General features: G+C 37.3%; 1 protein-coding gene across 3 annotated transcripts in view; it reads right to left on the bottom strand.

Moving 5' to 3' along the window:
• PDS5A (PDS5 cohesin associated factor A) overlaps positions 1 to 24189 on the bottom strand; it is a 97250-nt gene that overhangs the window by 21665 nt on the left and 51396 nt on the right. For all 3 annotated transcript variants that reach the window (XR_009246305.1, XR_009246306.1, XM_012931430.3), the window contains exons 17-26: positions 20384 to 20499; positions 17714 to 17819; positions 15729 to 15889; positions 11885 to 12008; positions 10918 to 11076; positions 8075 to 8143; positions 6757 to 6893; positions 4206 to 4329; positions 3808 to 4012; positions 3318 to 3432 (exon numbers count right to left, since the gene is read on the bottom strand). Coding sequence is in view for 1 of the 3 variants with exons in the window: in XM_012931430.3 (XP_012786884.1) it covers positions 3318 to 3432; positions 3808 to 4012; positions 4206 to 4329; positions 6757 to 6893; positions 8075 to 8143; positions 10918 to 11076; positions 11885 to 12008; positions 15729 to 15889; positions 17714 to 17819; positions 20384 to 20499 (1316 nt within the window). In the remaining 2 variants the exon portion in view is untranslated. The remainder of the gene's footprint in view (positions 1 to 3317; positions 3433 to 3807; positions 4013 to 4205; positions 4330 to 6756; positions 6894 to 8074; positions 8144 to 10917; positions 11077 to 11884; positions 12009 to 15728; positions 15890 to 17713; positions 17820 to 20383; positions 20500 to 24189) is intronic.

Raw genomic sequence — 24189 nt, 5'->3', positions numbered from 1 at the left:
CTTTGGCCTCTTTCTAGAGATACTGTTACTTTCTTCCAAACCTATTTCATATCCAACTGCTTTACATATTTGTCCAGACTACTTATTTAATTATCAAAGTTATCAGTGAATGGCTTAAACCTAAATTGAAAAGGGAATGACCATGCTATCAGCTTGATCATTCATTTGCGAAATGTTAATAACAGCAATTATCCTGAGGATTAAATGAGACATTTACAGATTTCCTGTTTCTTTGGGGTTCACATATTTCTTTTCTACCGATCCCTCCGATATCGCTCCTAATGGTGCTTTCTTCACTCTATTTTTTCTAACAAGTGGAATCCCTTAGTAGTATATTTATTTAAAAAAAAAATTTATTGGAAACTCAGATATTCAGAGAGAAGGCAAGACAGAGAGGAAGATCTTCCATTCACTGATTCACTCCCCAAGCAGCTCCAATGGCCAAAGCTGAGCCAATCCAAAGCCAGGAGCCTCCTCAGGGTCTGCCACGTGGGTTCCGGGTCCCAAGGGTTTGGGCTGTCCCTTACTGCTTTCCTAGACCACAAGCAGGGAGCTGGATGGGAAGTGGGGCTTGCAGGACATGAGGTGACGTCCACATGGAATTCCGGTGCGTGAAAGGCAAGGGCTTTAGCCACCAGGCTACCGCACGGGCCAACACTCTTGAAACTTGGACTGATTACTTCCTTCCGCCTAGTTCTGATTTCCCCTTCATGAGGGTTATTTGTCTGTTCTAGGTACTTTGCAACATGGTAGATAGTATCTTAAAATTATAGAAAAAAAGTGAGCTAACACAACTCAAAGCTAATAGAAAGAATAAAGATATAGCAGAGGTAAATGATATACACAGAAAAATCAACAAACTGAAAGTTGATTTTAAAAACAAACAAAATACCTTTGACTAAGTACAAAACAGACCCACAAAACCAGGAATGAAAATGGAAATATTAATACCATGCAACAGAAATGAAATGAATTAGCAAAAATGAACAACAGAACCCAATCTAGATAATTTACACGAAACAAATTCTAAGTACAAAACATACCAACTAAGCAAAAGCTACAAAACATTATCCCTTAAGTAAACTTATATAGTCTGGTCCTCTAAGTTAGCAGTGAGAACTCCAGAATGGGGTCACGGCCGCCATCCTAAGGGAACACTTGAGCAGTAAGCATGAAGGGGAACTCAAGCCAGGATATGACAGGATGTGCCAACATACGGAATGTGGCAGTCTCAGCAATGTCTTCACTGTGGCATGGAACATCCACCCCTCAATAAGTGAGTACATTTTATAGAATAAAGTTCGATTTCTGTACACTATTGGATAACATTCCAAAAAAGGATTTCAAGAACACAACTATTTATTTAGAACACAGGAAAAAATGCCATCAAGGAGGCATAAGCCTTACATACCAAGAACAGTGCCAAAAATAACATTTAAAAGATGGATATTAGTGAAGGACTACCCAGAGAGAATGCACTGGAACATGTTATACTGTTAACACTATACATACTATTTCCAAATTTTAAACTGTAGCAATCAAGCTCACACAACCATGGGGATATACACAAACTGACTAGACAGTACAGAAATAAACCTTTGCATATAGGCTCCACTGATTTTTGACCAAGATGCCAAGATAAATCTTTGGGGTAAAGAACATATTTCACAAGACAGTGTTAAAAAAAAAAAAAAAAAAGAACTAGGTATCTGGGCCCAGCATGGTAGCCTACTGACTAAAGTCTTCCCCTTACATGTACCGGAATCCCATACAGGCACCGATTCTTAACCCAGCTACTGGATTTCCCATCCAGCTCCCTGCTCATGGCCTGGGAGAACAGTGGGGGACAGCCCAAAGCCTTGGGACCCTGCACCCACGTGGGAGAGCTGAAGGAGGCCCCTGGCTCCTAGCTTCAGATCAGCTCAGCTTCTGTCTCTCCTCTTTGTATGACCACCTTTATAAAAAATGTAAATAAATCTTCAACAACAACAACAACAACAGAGAGAGAGAAAGAGAGAGAGAGAGAGAGGTCTTCTGCATCCTGGTTCACTTTCCAAATGGACCTAACGCCAGAGCTAGGCTAAGTGTCAGTCCCTAAACACATCTTTTTTAAAAAAAAAATCTAGTAACCAAAGCCCTTAAGATTTCTTTCACACGTAGGTTTATTTTCAAGTATTGGAAATATCAAGGTAGTATCTTCAGCTGTTTTGTCTTGGTATTCCAACCTTCTGTCCTGTGTAAGTAGCTCATAGCCTGATTCCTTAAGAACAACGTTGACATAGATATAATACTAGAGATTTTGACATCATTTTTCTTATCAAAGCCACAGGAAAGAAAGATAAATGTTAAAATTTTGTCAGATCACAAATTCTGTCTCAAACAGAAAAATTAAAATGAAGTACAGTACTTCAAACATAAGGTGCAGATATCAATTGGAGTCTGCAAAGCAAAAGGCAAGCAAAAAAGAAACAATGGAAATGCTGCTTTAGAATTTCGTAGAGTTTATTTTTAAGACAAACCTGGCTTTCTTTTCATAACATGGCATGATACAAATCAAGTTCTATATAACCTAAGTAAATATGTGTTGAACAGTTTTTGTAATTGTTCCACTGGTGACAAATACTTCTGATTAGTAAAAGCAATCTTATTCTATTGCTAGTCTTGTCAAATATTTAATTACTATGCCCTTTATTTCAAGATACACTATTTTGAGGTTACAAAAAAAGCTTTAAGGGAAATAACTTTTATTACATGGCTTCCTATATTAAACGGAAGTGACTAAAGCCTGTAATCATACAAGCAATTAAATTCACACAAAAAACTAAAACAACCAAACTAACCTATGGAAAGACTGATAACTGCAAACAGAGAGAAAAACCAGCAACAAGAGCTGATCAGATGGGAACAACAGTGAAAGGTAAAACTTAGCGTTCACAAAAAATAGATAAACCACAAGAAGATTTAATTTTTTTTTAAATATTTACTTAATGCTATTGCAAAGTCAGATATACAGAGAGGAGAGACAGAGAGGAAGATCTTCCATCCAATGATTCACTCCCCAAGTGAGCTGCAACAGCTGGTGCTATGCCAATCTGAAGCCAGGAGCCCAGATCCTCATGTGGGTCTTGCACGTGGGTGCAGGGTCGCAAGGCTTTGGGCCATCCCCTACTGCTTTTCCAGGCCACAAGCAGGGAGTTGGATGGGAAGCAGGACTGCCGGGATTAGACCCGGTGCCCATATGGGATCCCAGTGCGTTCAAGGAGAGGATTTTAGCCACTAGGCTCTGTGTTAACAGGAAATAAAACAATGTAACTTACTCTTTGATATCACGAAGTTGATCAACATCTTGTGATCTTGTAAAATCTGGATCATGTGCTAGCAGATGAATCATATATGGAACTACATATTCAGGCAACAGTGACAATAATTTCTCTAAAACAAAAACATCATTATTTACTATAATAAGACCGGCATTAGTTTGTATTATTCCTACAGGTATTTCTAATTTAATGGCCAGAAGACACTTAGATTAACACTGAAACTCTTTTATTCTCAAATGTATTAAAACAAAACAAAACAAAAAACTGATGTGCTTCAAATCAAACTACATAATAATCTAAAAAAATTTTATGAAGTATAGATAGGATTCACAAAATAGGATTTCATTTAAATTCATCTTATTAACTACCCTGGCACAATTTTATTAAAAACCCAGTGTAATTATGAATTGTACTAGAAATATTTGAAACACCACACTCCCTCAACAACTGACAAGCAATATTTGCATCCTTGGGACTTGCCACTTACCAGTAGCCATAGGATTCTGTTTAATGTACTCCCTGCGTATACTAATATTTTTTAGCAAACACTGTCGTGCATGCGCTCGTCTTTCCTTCACAGGATCTTTGGCACACAAGGCAAAGATCGCCATGTACTCCAATGGGAGCAGTAACTTCACAAGTGCCTTATGTAGCTTCTGAGCAAAAATCTGCCTTACTTGGTAACACTCATCCTGTAACAGTACAAAAACAGTCCCAGTTAAATTAATGTGACAAATATATGGGAGACATAATTTAATGTTTGGGAGATACTAAAATAGATAACACTAGAAATGCATTTCACTATAAATCCATTAAATGGACTTATGATCAAGGAAAGGAAATGGTTTAACAAAACAACTAACTGAAAAGAAAAGTGTTACTTACATTAATAACAAGTGCACAGAGTTGAAACTGCTCTGGGGTAATAATTTCATGGTAACAAGGTTCCTGAGCAAGCTTCATTATGGCACTACCAGCAGCTAATCGCAAGCGAGACATATCAGATTTACTATAAACAAACAAAAAGAAATAAACATTTCCTATAACCATGATCATTCATAACAATGCTCTGATCCCTTTTTGAGTGCAAAATACTTGGGAATATTTTATGGATAGTGGGCTGTACAAAAACAGGAAACCAACACTGAATTCACAAACTCAACATGGGGAAAAAGGGATCAAACCATTAACCATGCAGACTTTTTAAAAATCACATTAGTCTCCATTCTAGAATATGATCTTCCAGATCATATTCTTCCAGAGCTGTAAAAAGATCTGATTATTTTTCTACAGAATGTATTTCAGAATTAGGAACAGCCACTTATTTCAGGAACTATAGTCCCCATTTTAAGAGACATATGTTAATCACAGAAAAGGGATTTTTACATTTCAAATAATTAAAAGCCATCGATCATTTGAAATTTAAAATCTACCTCTTAGATATTTTAGTGCATGTACATACAAGGGCACTCAAAAATTCATGGAAAATGGAGTTAAACGGTATATAGCTTGATATAAACTTGAATACACACACACACGAAATGTAGTTACAAAGACAGAGGGAGAATAGCTATCTTGCATCTATATATCCACTCCAGAGATGGCTGGTATGGCCAGTGCTGGGCCAAGTTGAAATCCAGGGCTTCCTCCAAGTTGCCTATGTTTGGCAATCCTCTGCTGCCTTCCCAGGCATATTAGCAAGACGCTAGATATGAAACAGAGCACTGATGAATTGAAACAGTGCCCACCTAAGATGCTAGTCCCAAAGGTGGCAGCCTTACTCCCAATACCACAATGCTAACCATTGGCGTAAACATTTTTAAATCCCTGTGTACACACACACACACACTTATCAGGAATCTAGTTTAATTCTGTACAGCCTATCAAATGGCAGGGTCAACATAGTAGAGAAGAGGTATCCGATAAAAATCTAAAGGAAATGGATATGGAACTAAAAACATCAAGTCATAGGCACTGTACTACTTTACAGGCTTAACTTGCTTTAGAATGAAGTTTTCACTCCTACTGTTACTGGTGGACTTGTACTACCCAAATGGTGAAATCTGACAATGAATGTAGGAGGCTTCCTATGTAAACTTTTAAGACCTATTTATTTCCAAGTCAGTTATATAAAGATCTGCCATCTACTACTTCACTCCCAGATGACCTCAAGGGCCAGGACTGTCAGGTGTTCAGATAATTTGTTGTCATTGCAAGAGAAGGCACAGAACTCACTACAGAATTAGCAACAAACTCTGTACTTCATTTATTAGTTATGTGATCTTGTATAAAGCTTTGATTTCCCCATCTTTCAGAGTATCAAGTTGCTCTTAAATGGCCTGGCACAGTGATTTATTATAAGTGATCAAATAATACGTATTTTTTACATGATTGGACTTGGGGAAAAATCATTTGAAAATTGCTGATTTTTCTTTTCTTGTAACTTAAAGAACCTGAAAGTTTTCAAACCAGCTTTTCCCATTTCTTAAAGGTCTCAAAATAATCCTTCATGAAGTATTAACACATGAAAGTCGATGTATGGAAAGAACTTGCAGCACAACCAAGAGTCATTGCTTATGTTCCTCTCCTGATGCTGATGTGGGCTACTGGTCTGAAAAAAACACCGAGAGAATGGTCCAAGTGGTTGGGCCACGACACACATGCGGGAGACTTGGGGATGTTCTTGATTTCTCCCTTAGAGACATGAAATTTGCGTCTTGAAATCCAGAACAGCATAGCAAAACATGATACGAAGACACTAAAAATACTGAAGGTATACATAAATGATTAAATTCCTCTCCTTTAACACAAACTCTAAGGTAGGAATGCATTACAAGTTGGATTCTATAGTTATCTCTGTTAGTGCGCATAGCCCCATGTAAGAACTTAAAGAAACAAGGATCATAACACACTGAACTTTTATTTGCATATTAAAATAAACAGAAGAGATAACAATTTCACAGTTTTAAAGAAAAAAATGTGTCAAAATGGAACAAACATTTACTTTCGTTTTATAGAAACATACAGTGTTTTCTGTATACAACCAGGAAGGCTTAAGCTCTTTTTCTGAAACTACTCAGTTCCTCCACTTGTTCCATATTACTATTGATCTTACATTTTTGCTGTTGGGCTTTTCATAGCATTTTGCAGACAACAAAGGAAACAAATATTCATTTGGATACAGCAAATACTGACACTAACTCTAACATTAAACTATGTAATTACGACAAAAAAAATATGATCATAGTTTTTAAAAGTGAAAAAATACACTATTAGTAAAATACACTCTAACGAATGTAAACCCCAAGTGACTGCTTCAGATTTGCTTACAAAAAACAAATATCAATTACAACATTCAGTAATAGGCAAATAACTCCTATATAAATTCTAACAAAAAATTTTCGCTAAGACAATTATAAAGGAAGAAAAACCTTACCTGATCCTCTTTTGCTCTGTCAGGTCACCCTCACTAACCAACATCGCTGATAATAACCGAAGAGTTGAATTGGCAGATTTAGATTGGTTGTTTTTCATACCCAATAGCCACCTTACCAGAAGTTTAATTGCCTGCACCTATAAAATATTAACATGCTAAAGCAAGCAAGCAATTCAAAATTTCAATTAAAGGGAAGCATTTATTATTTTTAAATAACCTTGTCACCATAGACAAGTTTGGCTAGGTATTTCTAAGAGGTATTAGTAGTAATAATGAAAACTAATATTTATTCTGTTCAAATATAGTCCCAGTATTACGTTTCCCATAGCTATGCATGTATTGACTTTGAGAAATATCCTATTTTACAATAGATTAGGAAAAAGAGAATATGACAGAATTAAGTATGAGCTCTAGCACTCAGTTTTTCACTCAGACAAGTTCAAGCAAGATTTTTAAAGTATTTTTTATGTATTTTGAAATACTTAAACTATAGATTATTTTGATTAAAATGTTCAGATTGCTTGTAGCACTGAAAAAGTATTGAAGAAATCAAGTCTGACGGAGACTCAGTGAGCAATTTGATTAAAAGTTTCCAAAATTATTAGAATCATAATTTTGGGCCTGGCGGCCCGTGGCCTAGCAGCTAAAGTCCTCACCTTGAATGCCCCGGGATCCCATATGGGCGCCGGTTCTAATCCCGGCAGCTCCACTTCCCATCCATCCAGCTCCCTGCTTGTGGCCTGGGAAAGTAGTCGAGGACGGCTCAATGCCTTGGGACCCTGCACCCGTGTGGGAGACCTGGAAGAGGTTCTTGGTTCCTGGCTTCGGAATGGCGCAGCACCGGCCATTGTGCTCACTTGGGAAGTAAAACATCGGATGGAAGATCTTCCTCTCTGCCTCTCCTCCTCTCTGTATATCTGACTTAGTAATAAAATAAATAACTTTAAAAAAATAATTTTTTTACTATATTCATTTGCAACCTAGGAAATAATGTGATTGAATATACAATGACTACAAAATGGAATTCATTAAAGATGATATCATATACCTATTTAAACTCCATGACCACAACTTTTACAAATTACACTGAGGATTAACTTGGATCTATCAAGATATTAATTTGGTGACAAGCACCTGTCTTTGCAAAGTTAATGTCCCTGTGCTTTCAGACAGTAATAAGGAAGTTTGACAAATAACTTTTTACTACAAATCCTTACTATAAAGCACCTTATTTAAAAACACTTGCAACTGCTGGGTCAATGGAAGGAATTCTGTGTTTCTTCTCAGTGTAGTGTTAATAGTACCTATAGGGTTTTACCTTCGCTAGTACTTCAGGAGAGACCTCTTCATCTGGAGACCATAACTTCCCGTTCTTCTCACCTGATGACTATAAAACATTGAATAAACTTAGCTTCTAAAGAAATCTAAGATTTTGATCAAGTTTTTAAAAAATTAATCTGTTCCTTTGAATTTTTTAGGCAAAGGTTAAAAATTTTCTAATTGCTCACATGGCTGCTCTATCTGATTCTCCTAGAAGGGTAGCAGAGGCCCAAGTACTTATCTTCCATGACCCTGGCAGTTGGACTTCATCTAAAACTCAAATCAGTATTCAGATATGGGATGGAAGTGTGTATCAGAATGCTGACCCATGCTCATTTACAATTTTACATACTGAATAATTCAGGCTCTAGAAATACCTACTGAAAAGTCATCAAGTACTGCTTCACAAGAACAAAGTTGGACAATTCATATTTCACAATTTCAAAACTATAACAATGTTATCAACAGACATATGAAACAATAGAATAGAATGAAGAACAGAAAACATTACATTTATGGGCAATTGATTTTCGAAAATTTTTCCAATCAAATCGTTGCTGAAAGAACTGTAATGAGATTTTAAAATGAAGCACCTCTTCAATACGAAGTGACACAAAAAACTGGATACCCAAAATCAAAAGAATGAGGGTGGACCACGATAGCATATACAAAAATTAATTCAGAATGGTTAAAAGATCTTAATATTCATAAGTATCAAACTCTGGGAAGATGACATGCAGAGGAATCTTTTTTTAAAAATTTACTTATTTGGGGCTAGGCATAATAGCGTAGTGGTTAAAGTCCTGGCTCGCGCTGGGATCCCAAGTGGTCACCAGTTCTAATCCCGGCAACCCCGCTTTCCATCCAGCTCCTTGACTGTGGGAAAGCAGCTGAGGACGGCCCAAGGCCTTAGCACCCTGCACCCGCGTGGGAGACCTGGAAGAGCTCCTGGCTCCTGGCTTCCATTCGGTTCAGCTCCAGCCGTTGCGGCTGCTTGGGGAGTGAACCATCAGACAGAAGATCTTCCTCTGTCTCTCCTCCTCTCTGTATATCTGCCTTTCCAAATAAAATAAAATAAAATAAAATAAAATATAAAATAGGGAGACTGATACAGTGGCACAGCAAGGTAATTCTCAGCTGACACCTCATTTGGGTGCCTGTTTGAGTCAGGATTAGCACTGGCCATTGTAGTCATCATGGGAGTGAAGATGGAAAATCTGTCCCTCTCTATAATTCTGCCTTTTAAGTAAAATAAATAAATCTTTAAAACATTATTTATTTGAAAGGCAGAGTTACATCAGCTGGTTCATTCCTTCAATCGCTGCAACTGAATGAGTCTTACGGATCTCTCATATGGGTGCGAAGGGCATAAGGAATTAAGTACTGTCCACCGCCTTCCCAAGCACATTAGCAGGCAGCTCTATCAGAAGCGGGGCAGCAATACTTTGCCAAAAAAGGATGTAAGCGTTATACAGTACCAGCCTAGGGTGAAACCTTGTCGTCTAAGTTTGACAAATATCTCACAAACCCTTACTATATGGGGTAGTTCATAAAACAAACAAAAAAAACCTTAGAACAGAAACACACCTATTCAAAATTGTGTAAAGGACAAAAATATGCAGTTCTCTACATATTTTCAGACATGACAAACGCTACGCATCAGGTGCAGCAATCAACAGAGCTGTGCAGGCCCACATCCCATCTCCTTGTCTTCCTCTAGCTTCTGCCAATGTGCCCCCTGAGAAGCAATGGGGATGCCCAAGCAGCTGGATCTCTGCTGTCCCAGATGAGACCTGCACTGAATTCCTGCTTCTCAGCTTTCACTTAGTCATATAATAATGAGAGCTGGCATTTCTAAGGGGGATATGTGTGAGCTGGTGGATGCAAGAGCTTTCTCTCTCATCTCTGTAGATTTGCCTTTCCAATAAAGCAAACAAATCATGTGGGTCCGGCATGGTATCCTAGTGGCTAATGTCCTTGCCCTGCATCCTGCAGGTTCGCATATGGGTGTCGAATTGTATTCCAGTTGCACCACTTTGTACTCAACCCCCTGCTGTTGCCCTGGGGAAGTAGTAGAGGACAGCCCAAAGCCTTGGGACCCTGCAACCTGCATGGGAGACCCGGAAGAAGCTCTTGGGTCCTGGCTTTGGGTTAGCTCAGCTTCAGCTATTGTGACCACTTGGGGCGTGAACCTGCAGATGGAAGATCTTTGTTTCTCCCTTTCGCAGTAAATCCAACTTTCCAATAAAAAATCTCATCTATTCACTTACATTCGCTGTTACTTAAGCTGAAAACAAACAAAAGAAATGTAATGCAGGTAGGAGACATATTTCAAATGAGACATGGCAGTCACGTCCCTCTCTTACTCAATAGTATTCACAAAGAGACATAATAACACAATTATCTCATATTCTTTTTTTTTTCCCCTGAAGTCAGGAACTCATCTCTAAAATATTGTACCTAATGAGGGCCAGTGGGGACAACACTACAGTGGAACAGTAGACTAATCCTCCACCTACTCTGCCAGCAATCCATATAGGTGCTGGAGAGCAGTGGAGGATGGCTCAAGTTCTCAGGACCCTGAATACACATGGGACATCCAGAAGAACCTCCTGGTATCATATGGACTCAGCCATATCCCCTGTCAGCATTCTGGGCATGAACTAGCAGATGGAGGATCTGTGTCTGCTTTCTGTACATCTGCCTTTAAAAAAAATAAATGTTTAAAAAACAATTGGTCAAACCAGAACAAAATTGTATCTAGAGAAATAGAAATGGTGTTTCCATGATAAAGATGTAAGCAACCTTATAACTCTAAATTTAATGAAATAAAAAACTTACCCTGTCATTCATTAGCAGATCTTTCACAATAAAATTTGCTACTACAGATTTCATCGGGGAAGCAAACTGATCTGGAGCTAACATGGAAATGTGGCCCAAGGAAACTAGCGGAGTTATAAGTTGCTCCGGAACATCGGCATTCAAACTCCTACTTAGTGGCTATAAAAACACAAGAAAATATTCAAATTGTTTTTATAAATATTACTACTTCAATGACAACAATAAATTTCCCAGAGTCTTTTTAAATTTAATAGTGTGTCCACAACTAACTTCAATTATGTTAGATCATAATTTTAAATACACCACAACTGACCTTTAAGACTGACAAAAAAAAAAAAAGATTGACAAATTCAAATTGAAGAAAAATTCAAATTGAAGAAATTATGCCCAAGAAAAAGAACTGAAATTTATCTGCTTGTTCAAATCAGCATTATTTTCAACCTATCAACACTGTTTGCCATGTTAGGAGCCTTCTAGCACTGAGAGAATATTTTAAATGATCTAGAATTATAAAAAAAAAAATGAGTTTACTGGTTTCTTTCCACATTACTGCCAATTTGTGATGACAGAAACATCATTTTAGTAGCACAACTAGCCAAAGGATCATAAACAAACAAAAAAAACCACCAGGGTTAACTTTCAGGAAACGTTTTCAACTACTTTTAGATGAGATGGTTCAAAATGATACAATGCTCTGTGGTCAAACAACTTTCTGAAGATAAATGAATCAATAAGCCAAAGCATTAAAAGTAAGTTATTCCAACATAAACAAAGCATTATTCACTGTAAAGCATTTACACATATAACCTGCTCTAGGAGTATATGGCTAAATAAAACAAATCCCTGCTCCCAAAAAATTTAAACTCTAGTGTTGAGCTACAAATAAATAGTTAAGAAAAAATTTATCTTTCATTTTTATTAAATCTCAGAGGTTTGAACATAAATACCATCTATGTATAACATATACCTCAAAAATCTGTGCAAGTTGGACTTCCTTATTTGAGAATATGGCATGTATACAGTGCACAGCCTGTTTTGCCTGGTGCGGAGTACCCCTCTTTGCCTTCTGATGTAAAATTGGTATTAAAGTCCTGCAAAAAATAATATCACAGTTTTTTGGTTTTTTTGAAGCCATTTTTTTTTAAGCTATTATTCTTTTTGACTATCTCTTGCGTTGTCTTTTTGGATGAAGCTTCACCAAAAAATGCTACATCAGGAGACAATTATTTTAAAGTCACCACAATTATAAAAAATGAAATATCCCACAATATTTTCATAATTACCTTCTAATTAGACATTCTTAATTTTTAAATTCCCTATTATAATCTACATTTATTTTAAAGTAGCCATTGAAAAATAGGAAAAAAAAAAACCCCCACCAGATAATAAATTAAAAAAAAAAAAAAAAAAAAGAAAAAGAGTAGCAAAGGCCAAGTTTTCCTGAACAGGTTAAACACCACCACAGAGAGAAATCCAAACACAGGTATCTACACTATTCTTGGACACTACCCAAAAACTATTAAGTAAATGTGCTAAAATGTTTGTGCATGGAATAACTGAACTATTTTCGATTACCAAGAGATTTTATATAATATCAATTAAACATGTTAATGAAATCTAGAATGAAACAAAAAATGGCAGAGCTATGATTTGAAGGTAAATGTCTGTTTCAAAATCCATGCATTTGACCTCCACACTGACTCCCAAGGGTCAACTAAACTGGTAATTTAACAGGACAGTACAGAAAAACACATTATAATTTTAAAGCACTACACCTTCATATAAAAAATTAAGTTAAAAAAACAACAACATGAATCTATATTAAAAATACATGAAGTATATGGGCATTCACAAAAAAATCAAAATATTAAGCATATAATTTCTCTAATTCTACCTTATTAATAATCAATGTATATGTTTTTGATGATCAGAAAACTTATAATTCAAAATAAAAAATTCATAACACAAGTCATAATACTTAATACAATAAGGAAAGACTTGTTTTAGACGATATGGTGAGTGATAACAAACAGAATGTTAACAAAGGGTGCTCTCATAATTGAAAGGCCTAACACAGTAGCCTAGGCAAATTAAGTCCTTGCTTTGCATACACCGGGATCCCCGATTCATGTCCCTACTGCTCCACTTCCCTCTTACAGCTCCCCGCTTGTGGCCTTAGAAAGCAGTCAAGGACCCTACACATGTTTGGGAGATCCAAAAGAAGCTTCTGGCTCCTGGCTTTGGAACAGCTCAGCTCCAGCCACTGGAACTATAATTCTCACTTTCCAATTTAATTAATTAATTAGTTCATTAATTTTAAAAAAGAAAAAAAATCCCAGGCCACAGAGATATCCCAGGAATATATACCTCAAAACCAGATTATATACTGTATGCAATTAATATGGATATAATTTGACTAAGATTATTCCTCATTTCTCTAGAAGCTGTAATTTGGAGTTAAGAATTTTCAGACTTAACTTTTCTTGAAGGGAAAGAGATCTTTCATTCTTTCATTTCACTTCACAGTTGGCTATCAAAGCAGAATGGAGCCTTGGATGCTGGCACTGTAAGTAGCAGCCAAGCCTACAAGGCCAAGAAGCTGGCCCCTCAATACATTTAAAAAGAGTTTGATCTTTGTAATTTAATGCAATTGTTTTATTATAAAAATGTTCTGGTGAGTTTATCAAACAAAAGCCAAATGGTGAAGTGTGCAAAGCTAACTCACACAATGCTGAGCAACAAATCACTAGTGCTATAGCCTGCCACCCACATCCAAGATTCCAAAGCTCTAGGCTCCTGGCTTCAGACTGGACCAGCTCTGGCTCTTGTGGCCATTTAGAAAGTGAACCAATAATTGGAAGACTGCTCTGTCTTTCCTGCTCATTTTACAAATCTGCCCTTCAAAAACAAAAAAAACAAAAAAAACAAAAAATAAAAAACCACAAAAACCAAAAAACTACTACTTTCCTTGTTTTCTTAAAGAGTGTTATATTCCAACGGTGCCCTCACGGCTGCTGCTGTGTCTTTACCATTGTGCTTTCCTCCTTTCCCTATTAGCCTTAACAACAAGGAGCTGTGAACAAACTTATTTCGGCCACTATTACCTTAAAAAAAAAAAAAATGGACAGGTTTTCCTAACATGAAAAAATCTCCAAGGGCCAGCATTGTGGCATACCACATAAAGAGTCAACTTCTAAGTCAGCAAACCATTTATGTGCCAGTTTATGTTCTGGGTATTTTGCTTCTGATGCAGCTCTCTATTAATGGCCTAGAATAAATAGTGAAAAATAGCTCAAGTACTAGGACTCCTGCCACCCTATTCTAGATCAACCTCCTGGCACCAAGTTTTTTTCTCGCTATATCTTTCTGTTATGCTTTGAATTAAATAAATAAATGAATTCTCCAGAAAGGATAAGCTTTCATGTCAACGATCTTTTAGAAATATACATACGTAAAGATCATCGTTTCTAGCCTATAAACTCTTTGAGGGAGGGGCCTATGGTAATAATTCTTTTCTATTATTTACAAAAGTGCTAAGAATGAAGAAAACATATAGCTACCAATATCACAAATTAAACTATCTCAAAAAGTAATAAAAGAACAGACATTGCGGTGTAGTGGTTTAAGTTTTCAACTGCAACACCAGCATTCCATCCTGTTTGATTTTGGCTGCTCCACATGCACTTCAGCTCCTGCCGATGTACGCGAGACAGCCACATCCAGCAGCAATATCTGCAACATGTTCAGGACTTGGGGTTTTACGGAATGAACCAGCAGATGAAACAGTTCTTAATCCTTACCTTTCAAATGAATAAAAACTAATTTTTATGGGCTAACATAATTGCTGAACTGTCTAATCCTCCACCTTCAAGTGCCAGGATGCAATACCGGTGCTGGTTCTGTAAATCTGCCTCTCTAAAATAAATAAGCAAATAAAATAGTCTTAAGAAAAACTGGTTTATATTTTTAATTATTCTGAACACAGCCACCAGCAATGCATTCTTCCAATACAAACTCCCAGGACAAATTTAGGAAGGGGAGATATACAGAGAGAAGGAGATACAGAGAAAGATCTTCAATCCACTAGTTCACTCCTCAGGTGGCCACAACAGCCAGAGCTGGGCTGATCCAAATCCGGGAACCAGGAGCCTCCTCCAGGTCCCCTACACAGATGCAGGGACAAAGGTGATTTTCTACTGCATTTCTAGGCTTCAAGCAGCAAGCTGGATAAGAAGTGGAGCAGCAGGGACACAAACCGGTACCCACATGGGATCCTGACAGGTGCAAGGCAAGGATTTAGCCACAAGGCTACTGTATCAAGCCCTATCTTACTTTTGAAAGATTTATTATTTATTTTTATTAGGCTAGAGAAAGGTCTTTCATCCATTGGTTTATTGTCCAAGTGGTTGCCAAGGGCCAGGGCTGAGCTGATCTGAAGTCAGGAGCCAGGAGCTTTTTCCAGGTCTCCTACGTGGAAGCTGGGTCCCAAGGCTTTGGGCCATCCTTGCCTGCTTTCCTAGGACATAAGCAGGGGAGCTGGATGGGAAGTGGAGCAGCTGGGACACAAACCGGTACCCATTTGGGATCCTGGTGTTTGAAGGGGTAGAATTAGCCCAATAAAGCATTGCATTGGATTTATTTCTGTATTTTAAAGGACAAGAGAGTGCTGCGGAAAACAACAAAGATGACACAGAAAAGCAGCATCTGAATGAATGCTGTTTTTCTCTCCCTATCTTAAGACAGATATAAAAACATTCTATGTTTCACACACTTGAAAGCATTTATGCTTAGTACCAGAAAAACATACTCACGATCGTATCTGGGGAAGATCTGTTTCTATTTTGTGGCCTGTATTTCTAAAAATTTGTATAGCAGCTTCTGCTACCTTATCATCCTCCATCCTCAGGCACTGCAACAAGGACTCATATGTCTCTGCAGAGTGGAACGAGGTAGGATGTGTGAAAGACAGAACCTAGAGGAATAGATACAGCTTTAGATGTGTAGATGGTGATTTTAATCTACTAAAAAAAGAATTATTTCCTACGATGAATAAAATTAAGGTTAGTTACACAAAACAGAATTACCTTTCATTACTTATATTTAGCTATGGCTAATTAGATATTAACAGAAATAACACATGTTAATTTCTAGTACACTTGATATACAGCCTTTGCCCTATTTTTGGAGTTCCAATGTTAATAATGACCAGTTTATAAGTGTACTTTATTTATCTGCAAGAATGTCTAGTCAAAATATTTAAATGTCTCAATCTTTGTGAGATGTACAGAAAACGTTAACTTGAGCATTACTGGACTTGCAAAAATGTAGTCAATTTGAAACCAGGTTAGGTGTAATATATCATAAAAACTTTACTCATTACAATCAGGGCTACAAATATATTTCGTCATACCCAACCTATATTTAAGGAATTTATGATCTGCTTCTAAAATTCATCTGCTATGCATTAGAGAATTCACTCAAGAAAAGAGGCTAAAAGAGAAGAAGCAACCAAGCAGTCTTTGTTATTTTAAAAGCATTGTTTATTTGAAGAGCTGTGTAGCGCAAAGATACTCACTTAGTAAAACTGGAGTGATACTTAATTGTTAGCTTTTAATAACTTAGAAATTAAGAATTTGAAAAACTACATTATGCCAACTCATTTACAAATATTGATCTAAATGATGATTTTGCTTTTAGAACTAGGTAAAAATACAGTCCAAATAAAAAAATATTAAAATCTTATATCCATAATATGTAAGACTGTCACAATATGATCACATCATTCTCTTTTCTACTACAATGAAATACCTCTTCGCACATGACTTACATAGGTTACATGTGATTTATTCCTGTCTCTAACAAATCCAATCAAAGTTCTATTATGTGCAACAGGATCAAAATCCCAAAACTAGCTTCCTCTGCCTCTAAGGCTCTCCGCAAGCTGCAACAAGCAAACACCCTTGTTGCCTATCACTCCCCAAAGCAACCTGTTTCTTCTAGCTTATCTCCCAAGGGTCCTACAAATATGCCAATCACTATCCCCTTGCACGACTCTGCTTCCTCTATAATAGGTATACGTGGTCCAGAAAATCTTCAGTAAATTGGCTGTCACTGGTTACTCAATTTGTTGAATTCTTTGGCATCTACTATAATTACTTATTGTTGAAAAATTATCTACTCAGATGCTGTCATATTCTTGCAGTTTACCATGTTAGAGTCTCTGAATGATCAAGTTATTTGGCATACAAATGTTAAAAAAAAAGCATAGAGGGGAAACAAAATTTCAAATTTTACTTTCTATTATCAATACTAATATTATGCAAAATACTTTTAGAAAACATAACTCTTGGGCCTGGCACAGCAGCCTAGTAGCTAAATCCTCTCCTTGCACATGCAGGAAGCCCATAGCGGTGCCAGTTTGTGTCCTGGAAGCTCCACTCCACTTCTAGCTCCCTGTTTGTAGCCTGGCAAAGCGTATGGATGGCCCAAAGTGCTGGGACCCTGCATCTGCATGGGAGACCTGGAAGAAGCTCCTGGCTCCCAAGTTTGGATCAGCTCAGCTCTGGCCATTGTGACCACTTGCAGAATGAACCAGTGGATCGAAGATCTTTCTGTCTTTTCTTCTCTCTGTAAATCTGCCTTTCCAAAAAAATAAAGTGAATCTTAAAGAAAAATACAACATTCATCATACATGCTTAATATTTTAAATACTTTCTTATGCAATCACTTCAGCTTGCACATCCGAAAGAGAATACAAAATACGGCATGCAAAGAGACAAAATTATTTCAAAAATACCTTTAGAAGCTCAAGTCCTGAACGAATAGCAGTATCTGGACTTACACCCTCCTCTTCATCATCTGCTGTCCCCTCTATTGATTTATTCATCAATTTTACAAGTGCACTATTAAAAAAAATGTCAATTAGAAATATTACAAAATTAAAGGCTGCACTCGAACTGTATTACAATAAGACGTACATAGAAACTAAATGGATCACATTCAATTAAATTTCTGTGAGATAAGATTTAATATTCAGACTATGTGATAGCTGAGCATATTTTTGGTTTACCCTTTCAATACAATTTCAAAAAAAAGGGTAAAAAAATAAAATTGAAAACATATACTACAAATATAAGCAATTAAAGATTCAATTTCATTAGTACAACTTTATGATTTATAAGACAGTCAGTATTCTTGGGAAATAGTTTGACAACCTTAGTTGATACAAAAATCCTTCCTTGCTCATGTTACTCATACAAGTATAAAGTGAAGTAGCATTTGCATATAACCAGTATCCTTCCTTTAAATCAGTTTTGTGACACTGTATTATTCAGAAAACCAACCAGTGGGACCAGATGGCCTGGCACTGAAAGCCACTGGCAGTGTGGGCAGGGCTTCAGATCCCCCAGCAAAGGGGATCTTCTGCAAATTTGCCTTTCCAATAAAAATACATAAACCTTTAAAACAGAAGAGGAAAAAAAAATTTGCCTGTATCCCAAATCATGGTGCTTGGTCAATTTCTGGTTCCAGCTCCTGATTCCAATTTCCTTACAATGTGGACCCAAGCAAGCAGCAAGTGATGGCTCCCTATGTTCAGGTCTTTGCCACCCAAACCAAACACCTATGTGTATGTGCAGTACTGGCAGCTAGCTTCAGCCCCGGAACAGATTGAAATGCTGTTAACATTTAGAGAACGAATCAACAAACTAAAACTCTCTACTTCCATGTCTGCCTCTGTTTCTTAACCACAAAATGAGGTAGAATAAAGCAAGAGAAACTGACATATAAAATATTAATGTATAGTAATGATGATATTTAGTTGTGGATAAACCTCTGTCTGAAACACAATAACAAAAAATCCCAACTTCCTTATCTCTCTTCTGCATTAATGAGGAAATTAGAAGATAAGGAAATAAAATTCAAAATGAAGTCAATCTTTTCACTATACAGTGACATGCTTCCCAACCCCATTCAGATGGATCCAAGCACTTAAAAGAGATAATTATAGTAACATGTGGTCACTTCGAGGACAACACTGGGGCAAAACTAGCTAATACTTTAGCTGAAGTGTTAGCATTCCTTATGAGCCCCAGTTGTAATTCCAGCTGCTCCATTTCTGATACAGCTCCCTGCTACTGGCCTGAGAACGCAAGGGAGGATGGTCCAAGGCCATGGGCACCTACAGAAGAAGCTTCTGGTTCCCAGCTTCAGACCAGCCTCACTCTGGCTACTTGGCAATTTTGGGAATGAACCACTGTATAACTCTGTCAAGTAAGATAAAACAAAAAATGAGATCACATAGGTATGCCCCAATGCAAAATGTCTATTCCTATGAGAAAAGGAGATTGGACTACAGACACGCCAGGCCCAAAGAAGAAATACTAGGCAGGAACACCTGTGAATCAGACAGTCTGCAGGAATATCAAATTGGTGGTACACTACTCTGAAAATGGACTTTCCAGAACTATGAGAAATTTTCTATTTTTAAAGCCACCCAATTTGTGATTATTTTATTATGACAGCCACAGTAAAGTGATACAACCTTATCAGTGAATCACATAAAAAGAAATCACGTATCTGAATCACAAAAATAACTAACAAGTACTTTATAAAATTTCTGACACTGCTGCAATCCATAGACATCTATGGCACTTTCTGTATAACGTCTCTAATTCTCATATTCAGAGGTGTTATATGAATGCTGAAAGCAAATGAAAAATCACATAAATTAAAACAACCTTTTCCAAAACTTCAAACACTAATATTTAAAAACCAGAGACATCCAATGGCAATTCTGTTTACTTTTCCACGTACTATCCTCACACAGTAAGTCAGCAATGGTGTAACATAAACGTTCCCACAGAGTCGGAGGTTTCTACTGAAACATCTAAGAAACCTCAGACAGTTTGTTTCTTCCTTTCTGTACTTTCAAAAGTTTTCTTCAATAAACCTAAGGCTCACAATAAAGACAAAAACTCTTTTTAAAAAGGAGCATTAGGGCCCGGCGGCATGGCCTAGTGGCTAAAGTCCTCGCCTTGAACGCGCCGGGATCCCACATGGGCACCGGTTCTAATCCCGGCAGCTCCACTTCCCATCCAGCTCCCTGCTTGTGGCCTGGAAAAGCAGTCGAAGACGGCCCAAGGATTTGGGACACTGCACCCGCATGGGAGACCTGGAAGAGGTTCCTGGTTCCTGGCATCGGATTGGCGCGCACCGGCCCGTTGTGGCTCACTTCGGGAGTGAATCATCGGACGGATGATCTTCCTCTCTGTCTCTCCTCCTCTCTGTATATCTGACTTTGTAATAAAAATAAATCTTTAAAACAAAACAAACAAACGGAGCATTAAATAAAGCAAAAGATCATAAAATCAGCAGGCCTTCTTTCATTTTGAACAAGTATGCTTCTGCCATTAAAAACTATTTATATTTCTTTAGGCACCCAAAATTTAAATATATAATATCTTACCTGATGGCTTCTGAGTCAATGTGCACAGGTGCAATTCTTTCTAACAGAAATTTGACCATCTCTAGAAATGGGTTTGTTGGCTGCTTAGGATTTGCAAGTTTCCGAGCTATTTCTCTCTGTAAAAACAAAAGAGCTTTATCGTAAGTATGATCCACACTGATGTTATAAAAATTAAAATAAAAAGGCCTAAAACACAAAGGTTTAAAACCAACAGTGTTAAATAAAGGCTTTCTGTTTCATATTCTTACTAATATTTAGACACTCACTTAGCAACCTTGCCAAATGATGGACAGGGAGAACAGAGACTAGGTTTCTGAATGGTTTTAGCCTTTTGCCTTATGTTCCTTCCACATACCATTTTTTTAAAACGCATGGCTGCTACCTTTAACAGATTTGAAAGGCACAGGAAAAAAAATCAGAAAAGAGAGAGAAAAAGAGGTCTTCTACCCACTGCTGACAATTCAAATGAGCACAACAAGACACTGCAGTCCGGCCAACACTAGAAGGCAGGACACCAAGCCAGGTCTTCCCTGTAGGTGACAGGCAGTCCTGCTGCCTTCCAGGGAAGAAGTGCACTAGCAAGAAGTGGAACAGAAAGTGAAGCCAGCTCTCAACCTCAGGCACTCTAATACAAATTGCTGTTTAAACTACTATTCCAAATATCCAATAGAAAGCTAAAAAAGAAAAATTTCAGTTAATGTCAGAGTCAGCGTCTAAGGTTGACTAGCTCAATGTATGCAAAACTTGGGAGCTGAAGAGCCAGGAAATGAATCCAGGAACTCGTGGCCACCCAAGGTGCACGAGAGGAAGCTACAATCACAGAATGAGGGGTCAAACCTGAATATTCTGATACTGCATGTGTGTATCTTAACCAGCAACTTAGTTGCAAGGTTTCATGCTTGCTCCCCATAAAATGCTTACTTAGCATTAACATCTATTTTTACAAAACTCAACTTAAAAAATGTATTTTACATTTTCATGGGCAAGTTTGATATCTGATGCAATACTATTTTGATTTAATGTTTAAATTGAAGATATTTATAAATGGATATTTCTGACTCCTTTTTCACTATTTTCTGAATTAATCATGAACTCCAAAACTGTTTAATTAGTAACCTAGACACAGAATTATTCAATGCTATTTTAAGATTGCAAAAATAAAATCCTCCCAATATAAGGTCAAAGAAAATGAGCTCCAACAGACAGACAATCTTGCTGAAAGTTCTTAAACCCAGTAACTATAAAGAGTGACATACAGGTTAAACCTAAACTGCAAGCACCAGCATTCCACATGGCTGCCAGTTTGTATTCCGGTCACTCCGCTTCCCATCTAGCTCCCTGCTTATGATCTAGGAATGCAGCAGAAGATGGCCCAAGTCCTTGGGATGCTGCACCCATGAGGCAGACATGGAGGAGGCTCTTCATTAACTTTTGTAACTTTGGATCAGATCAATTCAGCCTGCTGTATCTATTTGGCAAGTAAACCAGAAGATGGAAGATCTTCCTCACTTTGCTCTGTAAAACTGTCTTTGGAAAAAAAATAAGATTGGCTCCTCAAAATTATGATTACATATACAGCGTGCATGACATGGTAAAATTTATTTCAAATGCTTTGCTTTAAAATCAACACACACTGCATAAATAAAAAAATGATAAGTGTAAACTAAATGTAGACTGAAACTATAAAACAGTAACAAAATTAGTCTACTTGTAAGCTTTTTTAAATACGAGGATTTTAATGATACATGATCAGTGAAAAAAATGTTGAAAAAAAGAGTCCTATTTAAAATTCAGTGACATCTTGATCTTAATGATAAAGGTCACATTACATTACATATCATTTATGTTTGAGTGTAATTATAAAGGATAAAAATTCTAAAGGAAATTATTAAGTTATTAGAAAATGTCTGATTAAGATTAGCAAGCATTTAAGAAAGCAAAAATATGTGCAGAGGGCTCGGCAGTGTGGCCTAGTGGCTAAGGTCCTCGCCTTGATCCCATATGGCCGCTGGTTCTAATCCCGGCAGCTCCACTTCCTCTCTCTCTCCTCCTCTCAGTATATCTGACTTTGTAATAAAAATAAAATAAATCTTTAAAAAAAAAAATATGTGCAGAGACCTTAAATACTTTGTTGTAGACACAGGCTCACATTATAGAGTTGAGTTTTAGGGGCGAGCACTGTGGCGCAGCACATTAGGATGCCACCTGAGACACAACACAGGCATCCCATATGTACGATGATTCATGTAACAAACGCTCCAATTCTGATCCAGTCCACGGCTAATGCTCCTAGATCAGGTGAAAGTGGCTCCAATATTTGGGCCCCTGATCCCATGTGACAGATCCACAAGAGGAGGACAAGATAACGTACCAAAGCTTTTCATTGCCTTTGAAAATGAAATAAAATTCTTCCATAGTAAAGAAAAGTTAAATAATATGCCTCTTCCAAATACGTCCTACAAAGGATCTTAGAGATGTTCTCTTGACAGGGAAGAGAAATAGCACGCACCAAAACCCAAGGCAAATGTGAAGAACATCCCAGTAAAATAACAGGAGATTAAATCAATTAATAACCGATTGCTAAAAGACAGGACAAAATTATTACTCATTCATATAAACCCTGAATGTAAATGACTTAAACTCATCAATCAAATGCCGTAGATAGGTACACTGGATTAAAAAAACAAAACCCTTCTATTTGTTCCCTACAGTACGAACATCTCACCAACAATGATCAGTGGAAACTATTATCTCATGGATTTTGATTTTTTTTTTAATTTCATCTCTTCCAAACTCTTTCTCATTAAACTCTTCACTGACTCATATCAGAGTAGCATTGCTTTGTTCAAGACGATTCTTGATTTTCATTTCTTCAGTGTCACATTAGTCATTTAATGCAATGTTATTTAACTTCTTGGCATTTTTAAATGCTTTTTTTTTTTTTTGCTTTCTGTTCATTTTTTTGTGGCTTTTCATTTAAGGGGATGTACAGTAAGTGTGTAAGGAAGACTATCACATCCATTTGCACGTTATTTAACTTCATGGCAGTGGCTCAGTCTAACCCTGCCTACCCTACATTTTGCCCTCATGTACACACTGGGAACTGCAACCCAGTCGGAGTGACATGTGGTAACCACCACCAAGCCAAGCCCAATCCTGCACATGAGGTTATGTGCTGGCCTCTTTCAGGGGGAAACATTAGAAATGATGGTTAAGATGCTGTTTGAGAGCCTGAGTTACTCCCCTCAATGAGGACACCCAGACTCAGTTCCAGTCTCTAGGCTTCACCCTGGCCAAGTAGGCGATTTAGGAAGTGATTCAGTAGATGGAAGATTGCTTTCTTTCTCTTTCTTACCGTCTTACCTCTCTGTAGTGCTGCCTTCAAATAAATAAAAAAATCCTTGTCAGGCATCAAATTACTGTTTAAATCATAGGAAAGAGTAAACTAAGAGAAAGCAACACATTCTGGGCTATTACCTAACAGAACTTAGCATTTCTCTCTGCCTTTCCCTCCTATCTTCTCTTCCCAGGAGACATAATATCTGTGTTAACAAATACCCATCAGGCCTGAATCTGACTTCTCAACTGCTGAGAACAAATGACACATGTTCCTTCCTAATAGTTTCAATAAATAGTGACTTTGAAATAAAAAATTCAAGAATAGAATGGGAACAAAAGTACAAATAGGAATTTATCCGTACACTAAATAAAATATATGACAGTGTTACTTACTATTGCTGGTTTACTGACAAGAACTTTCTCCATAATACGAAGGAGAAGAAAATGCATGCACAGACAAGCATTTA

The sequence above is a fragment of the Ochotona princeps genome, chromosome 11, assembly GCF_030435755.1.
Source record: "Ochotona princeps isolate mOchPri1 chromosome 11, mOchPri1.hap1, whole genome shotgun sequence".
Lineage (NCBI taxonomy): Eukaryota > Metazoa > Chordata > Mammalia > Lagomorpha > Ochotonidae > Ochotona > Ochotona princeps.
The sequence above is the reverse complement of the archived record's forward strand: the minus strand, read 5'-3'. Positions and strand labels throughout refer to the sequence as shown.